General features: G+C 45.6%; 1 protein-coding gene across 1 annotated transcript; it reads left to right on the top strand.

The window, feature by feature from the left end:
* Nucleotides 1-778: 778 nt before the first annotated feature.
* LOC104459939 (rho guanine nucleotide exchange factor 5-like) lies at nucleotides 779-11,829 on the top strand (the record flags this gene model as incomplete). The annotated part of the gene is made up of 8 exons (XM_010074521.1): nucleotides 779-4,226; nucleotides 6,057-6,138; nucleotides 6,464-6,528; nucleotides 6,855-7,117; nucleotides 8,035-8,195; nucleotides 9,166-9,318; nucleotides 10,708-10,837; nucleotides 11,755-11,829. Coding segments are annotated over exons 1-8 (4,377 nt in total), but the record flags the coding sequence as incomplete, so codon positions are not given.
* Nucleotides 11,830-13,015: the final 1,186 nt, after the last annotated feature.

The raw sequence follows: 13,015 nt of genomic DNA, 5'->3' as shown, positions 1-13,015 counted from the left end.
CTTGTGTCATGTCCTATTTACTTGTTAATCAAATTCTTACATTCCTATGTTTTGTTAATCAGTTCCTGTGATCAGCTGCAATAAGGCCCTGTGTTGTACATACATACACAGAGATCTGTAAAGAGAGCCATCAGCTCCAAAGTACAGGCCTTACCCCATTGAAATCAAAGAGAACTCATGAGCTCTTCTAGTGGCTAGCTTAGAGTATTTGTCCACCATGCCCCACAAAAATTAATGGAGATTTTGATGATTTTCTTGTTCTCTGAATGCCTTCTGGTATCTCCTTTTGGGTTTGAGATAGCTAGCCATGGCCAACACTTGTCATAACTTGCACTGCAGCTGTTCTTCAGAGATCAACGTCTCTGCTCTTTGACCAAAGTCACTTTCTGGATTTACATGTAAAACTAAAAAGACATTATTAGTTTTATTTTGGCATTACTCTCATAGTGCAGGCTTACATCAGGTGTTTGCCTACTCTAAGTCTTGGTATTTGTTTCCCAATTCTTATCACCCACTAAGTATGGGTTTTTTTGGGTTTTTTTATGAAGCGCATTAGTAACTGTTTTTAAAAGTCTCTTAAGCCAATTAGATCCACCATATAATTCTGTAGTAGTAACAGAAAAATGCATATTTTTTTTATCAGGATGTGTCACTGATGGAGTCTGAAGAAACCAGTGAGGGTGATACTGCTCCCCAAGAAGCCTGCAGAGCCACTGGGGAAGCTTGGGATTCTACAGCCAGGAAAAGAGAGCATCATGCCCCTCACGCATCAGCCAAAATGAGCACCAGCCCGTCTGATTCTGCAAAGGGAGCAGAGCTCAGCACTCCCAAGGACTGCCTTTCTGCTCCAGTGAAAGGAGCAGAGATGCTGGGCAGACCCTCTAACCCTGTGCAAAAAGTGCCAGCAGGACTGGAAAAAGAACAAGGTGATGCAGAGCCTCAGAAGGGACTCTCAGAATTGGAAGGAGAAATTCTTTTAGAGGAGGGTGGACTAGATTGTTCTCTGAAACTTAAGCAAGTAGAGCTGGTTGACCTGGAAAGCAACCACAACTCTTCCTCTCTCAGCATAGTCCGGGATGGGCCAGCCCCTGGGAATGCCATCCTGCAGGCTGTGGACCTCAGCTCTGAATTTGCTCAGTGCCAGGCAGAACTGGCTCTTCATGACTCAGACCCTCAGGCCCAGCATCTGAAATGTCCTTTGACTGATGCTGTTTCCTCTCAGAGAGAGACACCTAAATGCTTCTTGGTATGTAAAACCATTTCAGAGGGTCATTATAAGGCTGAGCCATTTCTGGATAACATCTCCATGGATACTTTGCAAGAGGTTGATACTGGTGCAGAGCAGAAGCAAAGCAGCAAAAAAGTGTCACCAGCAACTGATGAGCAACCTACCTCAGAGGAAGCAGTAGAGGACATGGTTAAACCTTACACTTCTGAAGATGCAAAGGAAAGCATAAGAGCACTCCAGGGTTTGGAAGAGAATACAGAGTCTTCCTCTTCTCATCAATTGTCTTCCACCTCAACAGATGACAGCCAAATACGTTCACTACAAGCAGAAGGTAACATCTCAGCTGGTGAAACAAAGAATAGCAGCAGGGTCAAAGACCAGGGAAGAGTAATGGTTCCTGAAGAAAACTCATCCACTTCCAAATGCCTTCATCTTGAAGGTGATCACAGAAAAACAGAGGGCAGACCTGCCTCTCCAGCAGAGAGTGCCTTCCAAGTAAAAGATACTGCTAAAAAAGTTGAAGAAGTGAATACTTCACAGCATAGGGAACCAGCACAGGAGGAGGTAGCGTCTGAACTTCAACAAGAAGAGGAGAAGAAAGAGTGCAAAGAGCAGAATCTGCTGGAAGAAGGAAAATCTTTGGAGCCTAAAGATCAGAAAAAGAAGGACCAAAATGAGCAGGAACAACAGCTGCAGAGGGAAGAGCTCAAACTGGAGGCTCTATCATCAGCTTTTGTGTCAGAGAGATCTTCTGTTCCTAGGCGTAGTGTGGACTTGGGTGGTTTGGAGAATATTTTTTTGTCTGAGCAAACAGGGTCAACATTTCTTCCTGGAGAACCTGTCTCTGTGGATCAGCATCTTGGTGAGGAAATATTGATGAAAGCTCATGTCACAGAAGCGGGCTTTGGATGTCAGCCACCTGCTGTCAGCCCTCTGTCTTCAAATAACCTGAACCCAGTGGGTGAAACTCCAGTGGCACCTCCACGCACATGCCATATCTCTGACCAGGCAGAAGACCTAGAAGACTCTGGCCGCTTTTCTAACGGTGGTGAGGATATTGGAGAAGCTGACTGGGATGACAGGACAAGACGGGGCAGGGAGGATGAACACAGTGATGGGCATGGACATGCTGTCCAGAGGTTTGATAAAACATCAGTCCATGGAGGAGTGGCAGCACCTTCTAGCACCGAGAACCCAGAGGCTTCTGTTCTAGCACACCCTTCCTCTAGTACCAAGAATTTGGAGCCACCTGATCCTGTAGATCGTCATCCCATTACAAAAAATTTGGGAAACACTGAGCTTCAGGACTTCGTTCCAGCTTTACCCTTGGAGCTCACATTTGTGCCTTCAATGTCTGACCCACAGCAAGAGGTTGCTAATGAAACAGCCTCTGTGACCCCTGAGGACTGTCCTGCTGCCAACCTGAACAAACTGCTAGACTCTGGAGAGAAGCTAGCCAACCAAGCTGCTTCTGTACAAGTGCGGGACCCAACATCAGGGGAAACTGCTATTGTAAGTACTGATTCAGGGGAGGTCAGTGCTTCCCACGAACTCCTTACTTCTGAGGAAGGCTGTCATGAAGACCTTAGTGGCCCGTCTTCTTTCTCTGTAGTATACATGAACTGTCTTCCTGTAGAAGGGAGCCTTCCTGAGGATAGGAGGACTGTGGCTATCACTGCTGGGCCTTTGGAACCACCCCAAACGCTAGGCAGGACTTCCACTCCCCTGAACCACCCAGAGACAATTCAGCAAAACTCCCCAGAAACAAGTGCCATTATCCATGGAAAAGAAATGGGATCAAATCATGAAGCACAACAAATGCCTTTACTCGATCAGTCTGACTGCAGTTTAAACCAAAAAGAGCCTGGATCCAGAATCTCCAGTGTCCTGAGCACCCTAACTTGGCCCTCTGAAGAAGATAGGGTCCTTGCTGTGAACCAGCAAAAACAACCAGTGTCCCCTGTGTCCCACTCAAGCCTACCTCTGCTGTCTGAGCCTGATGCCAAACAGCTTCCTCATCCTCCTCCTTCCCATGTCCAAAGCCCCAGTCAAGCTCAGGCCCCTGCACTTAATGCAAATCACCTTGCTCAACCTGCAGCCCTTGAAAACTGCCAGCTGCTGGCTCCTGTACCCTGCTCCAGGCCACATCTCAACTGTGGTATGGACAATAGTAAGTTACTAGCCATTCACCCTACTATAAGCCATCCTCTCTGGACTGCCGCCTCCATGTCTGATTCTAACACTGTCGCCTCTGCTTCTGATGGAGAAGATGTAGCAGAGAAGGATGACCTTGTTGAAGTAACTAGAGAGTGGGATCTTGGTGACTCAGGTACCCGTGGTACAGAGACTTCTCATGATTCAGGGGTCAATTTGTTGGCCAAAAGCTCTTCTGCTGGAAATGAAGCATTGGCTGGCTGCTCTGACACCAGCCCTGAAACAGTGGACCAGCACATGGATATAGAGTGTGGAAAATCCTCACCTGACCACCCTTCCTGGCCCTCGCTGGAAGGCCTGATAACATCCACAGACTCCAAGAGCAGAGACTCTGCACAGCCACTTCCAATGCTAGCATTCACCAATCCAATTCACTTCCTCCAGCTCAGCCCTCCATCCCCACCAACCACCAGAACGACCTGCCAAGATGAGGAAGTCTTGGGGGAGCTGCGATGGGAGCAACAGGAAGGCATCTTCAGTGTGGACACAAAGAACGTCCAAGCTCCATTGGCAATCACAGAGAAAACAGAAGGTGAGAGGAGAGTCAAACAAAGGCTGGAAGGAGAAGGAGGAGAACACCACTTGGTAGCTCAGCCACAGGAGGAAATGCCCAGACATTCACCCTTGGAAAAATCATCAAGTTGGCCAGACAAAAAAACAATCAGGGTAGTTCCACAGGAGCCAGCAGCCAATCAAGAAAACCCAATTAAACGCCGAGTAAAAAGCAAGGACTGGCACCGTCAGGGCCTGAAGAGGATATCAGTACCACCAGACATCTTGCAGGGTGAGTCCGCTCCTCCCTTTTTCTGCCCCTCCCTCCCCCCCCAACTTATTGCAGATGCCAAAAATGTAGGATTAAATTAAATAGGCAATGATAGAGGCATGAGACCTGAGAGGCATTGCTCTTGTGCCTTTCTGGCAATACTGCTCACTCCAGCCCTGTACGTAGCCCCCTTGCTGTCTTGCCCCAAGCTCACCCCTCCCAACTCTCCCCTAGCTCTTTGCTGCCCTGCAACCAGTGCATCCTGCTTGTTCTCTGGAGTAGGGCTGCACTCTGCAGCTCAGTCCCCTCATTTCATGCAAACACCTGAAACAGAGAACGTGTCTCACTTCACGGATCCCTCACCCCTCAACTTTGCATCCACTTCCTCTTCTTGTCCCTTCTCCATGTTTAATGATCTGTCACCCTTACCCAGTAACACAGGCTATTTTGGCCTACCTGCAGGAATAGGTTTCTTGGTGGGGCTCAGATCTGAGCTTCTGCTCGTCATCTCTGCTGCCATCACATGGCGGTAGCTTTTGCTGCACTTGTGGCAGCCCGTTTGCAAGCAGTAAGGAAAATACATGCGCACAACCTCAGTAGCCTGTATCTGTTACAGCATGTTTTAGTTCCTTGTTTATTTGCTACCTCCCTTTATTTCGCAACTGACACCTTTAGGTTCCAATTTGACCTCCTGAAAGAGATGATCTCCCTGAGAACATAGGATTTGAGAGTACAGATAAGAATGCAAATTTGTCAAATCCAAGGTACCAACTTGCATAGAAGCCAAATCACTGATGTCACAAATGGAAAACATGCATCTTCTGTCATGCTCATTCAGACAGTACTTATTGGCAAGATGCATGTCTGTTCTTTATTGTATTTTACATGATCTTTAAACATGCTTCTTCTTGGCTCTTACTTGGTTTATTTTCCATGTTCCACAACATGCTGTATTTTTGGCACAGAGGAAAAGGAGGGGAGCATGGAGGGGTGTAAAAGGTTTGGCAGCACTTGAATCAAGATTTGTTCGTGTGTTTGACCTGTAAATTCTTGGTTCCAAATTTTAAAACATTCAAGGCAACAGTACTGTCTTTCCTCTGACCCATACTGGCAGCTCAGTCTTTGAGCTTTCTTCCTCCTCCTGCTTCCAGTGTATTTTATATAGAATTTCTTCACACCTTATGTAGTTAAATCCCTCACAAAACAAAAGAAAAATCCATACTTTCCCCATTTTAAATAAACAGAAGATGACTTAAGCAGCAGTTTATGAATGCTCATGTAAGTACATCAATGTGAGAATTGGATTACAGTATTCATTCTCAGGCCGCGTCCCTTCTAAGACTCTTCAGAGGAGTAACTTTGTTAGATGTGCAGCATTTCTGCCCCAGAAGTCACTGAGGGTTTTTGGGGCTCAGTGTCCACAAAAGAAAGTCTAAGGCTTTCAGACATGACTAGTGACTTTGGGTCCATTGATCCTCTGATGCCTGGCCCAGGTTGCTGAAAGAGGAAAGGCAGCACCCAACAGGGCCCACAGGCAGCGGGGCAACTTTGGGCACTGGAGAGGGAAGCTCTTAGAGTTACTGTCATTGCTGAAATGTGTCTGCTTTTTTCTTTGTATGAAAAGCAAATGTGGCTAAGTAACAGATGTACAGTGTAAGTAATGTCAAGGATTATTAAAACCAGAATGTTTCTGACCCAGAAATAAAGGTCAGGAGGGCACCTGTACTCCAACCCAAGACCACCACACCATTTAGGTGGGGTGTAGGTAAGTGGTATCTGTGTATCATTTGGATTGTAGCTTGATTCTAAAAAGGGACTTACATGTTTACTTTCTAATTGTCTTATATACAGAAATTCCTTCTATTCCTTCAGAGGAAGAAGCTCACAAAGCACACAGGGAACCACCAGTGAGTTCAGAAACAGTCATATTGCGGTAAGTCTCTCAAAGGCCCCTTGGAATTTGCCCCCATCCCTGTGTAGCACAGAGACCTGACACTCTCCATTGCTCCTAAGGGACCAGTGTTTCAGTCCATGCCTCTGGGAGAGGACCACATTGCAACAGAAGTATTTCTGTCCCTTTAGGACAGTGTTTCCATTAAGCCAAACTTTGTTCTTTGTTAAGTAAACCATGTGGAGCTTGAGCTTGTTGGAAAGAGAGGACCTTGCTGTGACAGATCTGTTACTGAGATTTGGATAAGCCATGTCTGCTGTTGTGCTCTTCATTCACTTTTTGTTTCCAAATCCTTATTCCCTGACAGAGAGAAGAAACCTGCAGATGCAATGGAGAACTTCAAACGCCGGCACTCCAAACTGATCAACTCCTGTAAGTACCTTCTGCCTCAAGTGCTGTGGCAGACCCCTCTCGTCTGTCATCCTCCACCCTTGCAGTGAGCACAAAGGAGAGGGGCTCCTGCCACATGGTAGCAGGGAGCGGGCATTAGAGAGCCCTGTTCAGTGGAAGCAGTGAAACCAGAGTCCTGCACTACTGTCAGGCAGCCAGGTAGCTGGTGAGCTTTGCTTACAGTGGGTGCATGTGGTCTAATGTATTCAGTTATCCTAATCTGAGACACTAACAGAGTTTTCTCCAGACTGAAGAAGAGGGTGAGTAGCTGCTGTAGAAAGTATAACTGTATATGCCTCTCTTCACAGCAAGATTGCTGTATCAGGAGTACAGTGATGTGGTTCTGAACAAGGCCATTCAAAGCCAGAAGAGAGTGGATTCTTTCGCAGAGGATATAGAGTCAAGTTTCCCAAGCTCACCAAGGCTACGGAGGAAAGTGCTGTCTCCCCAGGACTCATATTTGCAACGTCTTTCGGTCTCATCTAATGCATCCCTCTGGCAGGACATCCCCATGATACGGGGCAGCAGAATGCTACTCAATATGTCCCGTGATGAGCAGAAGCTGCAGGAGGTAAAGGACAGATGTAATAAGGTAGATGGGTGGTCTGTAGTCACAGAAGAATCCCCAGAAGGCTGGTTAAAGTAGAGAGCAAAAATGTCTGATGTGGGAAAGCAAGTGGTTGAATGCAGAGGTCACCTCTACCCATGTAAGCAGTGTGGGGATGTGGTACCAGTGCTTGTGACGTAGTACAATGCTACAGTTCAGAACTGTAGAGAAAAGAAGCACTGAAGGACAGACTCTGGAACATATCAATAACTTAATGAAAACAGACATAGGGAAATTGGAATGAGAGAAAACAAGGAATTTTGAGCATGTTCAATGCAAAAGAGACTATTAAAGTAGAAGATTCCAGCATTCTCCCACACATAAGCTTATGAGAGGTGCTAATAAAACCACAGTGAATTGTAGTTCCTGTGGCAGAGTGTGAGTTTACCAAATTGACGTATGTGAGCTACAGGGCTGAGAGGAAAGAGGAAGAGGTACAAGTTCAGCAAAATCTTACACAGAAAATCTGGGTATGGAAAATGAGAGGAACTGAGAAGTGGATGGAAGAACCCAGAGAAAGAGACCAAAAAAACAGCACAGGAAACATGATGAAGGAGAAAACACAGGTGATGCAGATGCTGGAAAATTTATGGGAGCATGTAAAGCAGGGAACCTAGCGAAAATGGAGTTGAGAGGGAATAAAAAATAAAATGAGAGCAAGTAGCTGTTTTTCTTTTAAGTCATACCACAAGTCTGTCTTCTAAATAAGAAAAGACTATATATAATGACATGCTTGCCCTTCTGCCTCTCTTCTGTAATTACGCACTACTTACATCATGTACTGGGAAGTTTTCTTGCTTTGCCCCTGTCTCCTCTCTGTAAGATTCCTCACAGACTTGTGTAGTCTACTGATGCTGTGCTCCCTTCTTTCATCTCTCAAGGCCAAGTTTGAGTTGATAATGTCTGAGGCTTCGTACCTGCGCAGTTTAAATGTGGCAGTAGATCACTTCCAGCGATCAGCAGAGCTCCAGTCAATGCTCACCAATCAAGAGCGTCAGTGGCTTTTCTCCCGCCTTCATGATGTACGCGATGTCAGTGCCAGGTGAGATATGGCCCTTTACTTCTGGCCTAGCACCCTCCATGAAGCACAGACACAGCCCATCATTTCCATCAATAACATCTCTCACTCTTGTTCTGCATGTTCAGTGGCCTTCCAGGTAGAAACACACACAGCACTTCAATTGCATACCAGTGCTGCCCTGAAAGGAGCATTCACCTTTTTAGGTGACAGGGCAATGTAGATCTTGGCGTTAAGTCCCAGATATTATGGTGCAATTGTGCACAGAGCTTGTTGCAGGAGATCAAAATGCTACTGTAGCCATGCCCTATTGGCTTCAACTACAACTAAACCTGACTAGCTAGGCTTCAGCCCAAAACAAATGCAGCTCCTGCCAAACACAAGAGAAAAGAAGCAGCTGCACAAGCCCTGACCAGGGGAGGAAAAAAAAAAAAAAAGAAAAAAAAGAAAAAAAAAGAAAAAAGGAAAAAAAGACAATAATAGAAAAATAGGAAGAAAACAAGGGGAGGGAAAAGTAAGTTACAGCCATCACTTGACAGAACTTAATGTGAACCAATTGAGCATAAGTCATAAAATATAGACATGATCCCACATGCAAGGAATCCTGTATGTTGCAGGATTCTGTTCTGCTTTTCTCCTGCAAGGCTTGGCTACATATATTGCTAAGCTTGTAAGGCTTGCTGCTACCTTTTCCATTTCTACTAGGGGGATTATTCTGGTGATATCTTAATTTTCAGTTGTTTCCTGACCGTGCCTTTAGAAGTAGCAAGTATGACCTCTCAAGAACAGAGGTCTTTTGCCTCTGCTTCTTCCTTGCCTGATTCCTAGCCCTAAATTGTCATTGTACAGGCATTATGCTCTCTCTAGAAGTAAAGAGCTGTCTTGTGCTTATATGCAGGCTGTCAGTATTTTAGTGGACTGGGGACATTCCTGTTTCATTAAAAGACACTGATATTTCCCTCTCCTTTTATGGCACCACAACTATGTGCTGCAGTTTCCTCTTTGACTTGGAGGAGAAATTTGAGGAGGACATGTTCACCTTCCATGTGTGCGATGTGGCTCTGAAACATGCCCCCGAGTTCCGCAGGGTGTATCTACCATATGTAACAAACCAGACATATCAGGAGCAAACCTTCCAGCGGTTACTGTAAGTTTTCTCATTTGTTGCACCCTTTTCCCCCGCTTTTTGCTGCACCTTGAATATTCACTCTTTCAAACAATGGGGAATGCTGCAGGTACAGGCTGTTGGCTAGTGCTTGCGCTAAATTCTCAGAAGAACAGGCTGGAACCTTCTTCAATTCAGCGGCATTTGGGACAGCAGGACAGAGCTGCTGCGTGCTCCTTTCCCACAGCATTGGAAATGGAAAGAATAATGAATATCTGATTTTTATTGTAGGTTGTTCTTTCTGTCTACTTTCTAATGAAGAGGGCAAAAAATGATTATCCTGGATAGTGGGTTTTTGGTCTGTGGTTTTCAGACTACTAGGAATCGGAAAGTGGTCATTTCAAGTGAAACTTTCAACCTCAACCATTCTATGATTCTGTAATTAAGAAAAATATGGCTGCTTTTAGTAAGCTTAAACTGGTGATCCAAAAGTCTTTAAAACTGATTGAAAATCCTAGGGCCACCGTCAGTCTCTCTTGCTCTGGGAGACGGAGTGGAACATCTCTTGCTCTTCTCTTCTCTACCCGGTGGCACAACCAAGCATTGCTCAGGTACAGGCCCAGTCCTGAGCAAAGTGTCCTTGTCACTTCTGCACTGCTTCACTTCATAACAACGCAATTCCAGTGAAGCTATAGTGATTCCAGGTGAAGACACCATTCCCAACAGGCTATTCAGGCACCATCTCTGGGTGCTGCTGACTGGGAGAGATCTAGTCTTGCAATTGATTCCTTTCAGGGAAGGCTCGGTTCCACACAGAAGGGACCACCAGGATATTGTCTAGGGCAACGTCTACAGGGCCTACAACCTTCTTTCTCATCTCTTCAAGAATATGGGATTGGCTATTCTGGTGGCAGGTGCTACTCTCGTACCATTAGCCTTGTGTCTGCTACTGCCCAACACAGGAAACTGGATGGCAGTGACTGGATCTAAGAGGGTAAGAGAAACATAGGGGAAGCCAGCTCCTCTCAGGAGTAGCAAGAGAGGGGAGGCAGCTGTTTCCAGACTCTGAACACAGCCCCTGGAGCTGGACCATTCAGTGTAAGGAAAGAATACAAACTACCACTGTCCCTGTGAAAGGTGCCCTACTGATAGGGGGGAACTCAAATGTAGATGTTAATGCTGGCTTTTATTCCAGAGGGCTGTGGCAGGAAGAGGAAAGCTATTGTAACACTTGTACCACTGTTCTTCTATGGCTGTTAGAAACCCATGCTTGCTCTTCCTCAGCAGAGTGGCACGGTTTCTTAACACCTTTTGCCACAGGGACAAAGCCTGACTGCTGGGAGTACTCCAGCACTCACTGAAATCTGATATTTGGAAGACTGTTTATTTTCTCTGATGTTTGGATGTCTTGTTTCTTTACCACTCCCACAGAAATGGAAACGCAGGGTTCCAGCAAGTCCTAGAGAGACTGGAAAGTGATCCAGTATGCCAGCGCCTCTCACTTAAATCCTTCCTCATCCTCCCTTTCCAGCGCATCACTCGACTCAAACTCCTCCTACAGGTAACCGTGGTGGTTCTCTGCTTTCCTATGGTTTCTCTCAAGCTGATGCTTCTTCAAGTCTGAAAGTCGTATAAATGTGAGCTAGCTCCAGGCACTGGGTAGAGGACTGCATACCGCCTTTCGTGTTGCATCTGTGACAAATCTGGCAAGATGCTCTAAAGCCACTCTGTTGCGTATATTGTGAATATGCCTTTGCAAAAACAAACCTGTTTCTCATTGTAGAAATGCCTGCTGTGCATTAGACCAGCACCATGAATTGGACATGCTAGCATCTGTGAGGCGATGCAGTTTGTATACCAGTTAAAACTTTCTTGCAACACTACTTAAATTATTTATTGGAATACAATTGATGGAGTCTTCTCAGAATGTGTTGATTTACATTTTATTGAACTTTTTTGGCTTTCTGCTAAGAAAAAGCAAGGGTTCCTTGGCTGCCCTCTGGAAGGCAGCCTGTCTCTACTCTTTGCCTGAAACGTTGTCTAATAGGAGACTGCCAGACAGGGAACCAGCAAGTCCCTAATCAATTAGTTTTGAACTCTTTCTATTAAATTCTTCTTTCTGATTATTTGAGCCTTTTTTGAACAGGAGAAAAGGAATATCGGGTAAAGAACCATTCTGTACATAAGGCTGTTTGTGCTTGGATTAGTTGCTTCCTATGCCAGGTAACTTCTACATGATACTTAATACAATTTAGATTTTCAGGGATGCCCTCTTCAATGCAACTTATCAGTGACATTCTGGATCTCAAATTTCTGGACTTGTTATTTCCAAATCTCATCACCTACCACTGCTTTACCTTCCCTTGAGGCCAGCCTCAAGGGATACCTCTTGGTGTCTCCTTGTTTCTCCAACCCCTCCTAGAGACGTATGTCCAGCTTTCCCTGTTTGCATTATGAAAAACATCTTCTCTCATACAGAATATCCTGAAGAGAACTCCACCGGGGTCTGAGGAGGAAGTGCAAGCAACACAGGCCTATGATGCACTTGAAAAGGTAAGGCTGTCAACCCACCCTGCAGAAAGGGGTCTGGGGGTTTTGGCTGGTGGTACCCTCAGTACCAACTTCCAACTCGGGATATTCTGTGATTCCCCACAGCCATGCTGCATCACACAGCTGCAGGGCACCTAAGTGGCCCAGTCCTTTTCACTGATCCCTTATCGAGGGCCCTTGTCATTGATCCTCACCAGTAACAAACTAGTGTGTTCATGTGGCTCTCCTGCATGTGCAGTGGTAGCTGTGAGCAGGAGCCACCTGGGGTGTGACTGAACTTGCACCAATGATATCGAACTACTTTTTTCAGGACTCCCTCTTTCCAGTCTCCTAATAACCATTCCCTTTGTGTTCCTTACCTTTGTCTCTAACTCGTGATCAACTCCCACCCTAGCCCCTGCAAGAAAATCTTGCTTAAAAAAAAAAAAAAAAAAAAAGGCATGGCAAGACTTTACTCTGTTGTACCTCTTCCTCTATCCTATTTACTACAGAGGCAAGATTTACAGTCTTCTGGGACAACTTGCTATCTAAAATTTGTACAGCGGCATAAGGTAGACTTGTTCCTAGCTAGCTCCTGTTCTGTCTAGTGATGATTTGACCTTTTTGGAATGTCCTTTCCTTCCTTACAATCTCTCCCCTATTCTCCACAACAAACCTAAAGACCAATTCAACATGATACATACCTCCTTAAAACTCTTAGGACTGCACCTGGACGCTGCACAGCTCCCAAAACACTGCAGTCTGAGGGGGGTGGGCAAGATGTCACACTGAAATCCTTAGACTCTAGCTGTGTTCAAGCCAGCATTATCTCTGTGACACTGTTGTGCAGCTGCCCTGTATCACCTCAGGCAGATAGGTAGGCAGCTTTTACAGGCTGAATTACCTCTGTTTCATTGTGTCCTGTCCTCACAGGTACCGGCAACAAGCTCTGAGTTGAGGAAAATCAGGGCTGATGTTTGTCTAATCAGCCTCTTGTGTTTACTGTGGAGCATCTAGTAAGAGGTGCTTCCAATTCAACCTCTGTCACCTGAGAGAGAGGTCTCTAATGTCCCCCCCAAGTACCCAACAGTTAAAAAATACTTATCACAGAAACTTCATCTAAAGAATATCTTCCTTAAGAAAGGATGATCATTGTAGGTATGCAGAGGTTTAGTATGTTTGCCTTGTGTCTTGGTGTCAGGACCACCAC

The sequence above is a fragment of the Pterocles gutturalis genome, unplaced genomic scaffold (genome assembly GCF_000699245.1).
Source record: "Pterocles gutturalis isolate BGI_N339 unplaced genomic scaffold, ASM69924v1 scaffold24302, whole genome shotgun sequence".
NCBI lineage: Eukaryota > Metazoa > Chordata > Aves > Pterocliformes > Pteroclidae > Pterocles > Pterocles gutturalis.
Note: the sequence above shows the minus strand (reverse complement) of the source record. Positions and strands in the feature narration are given on the sequence as shown.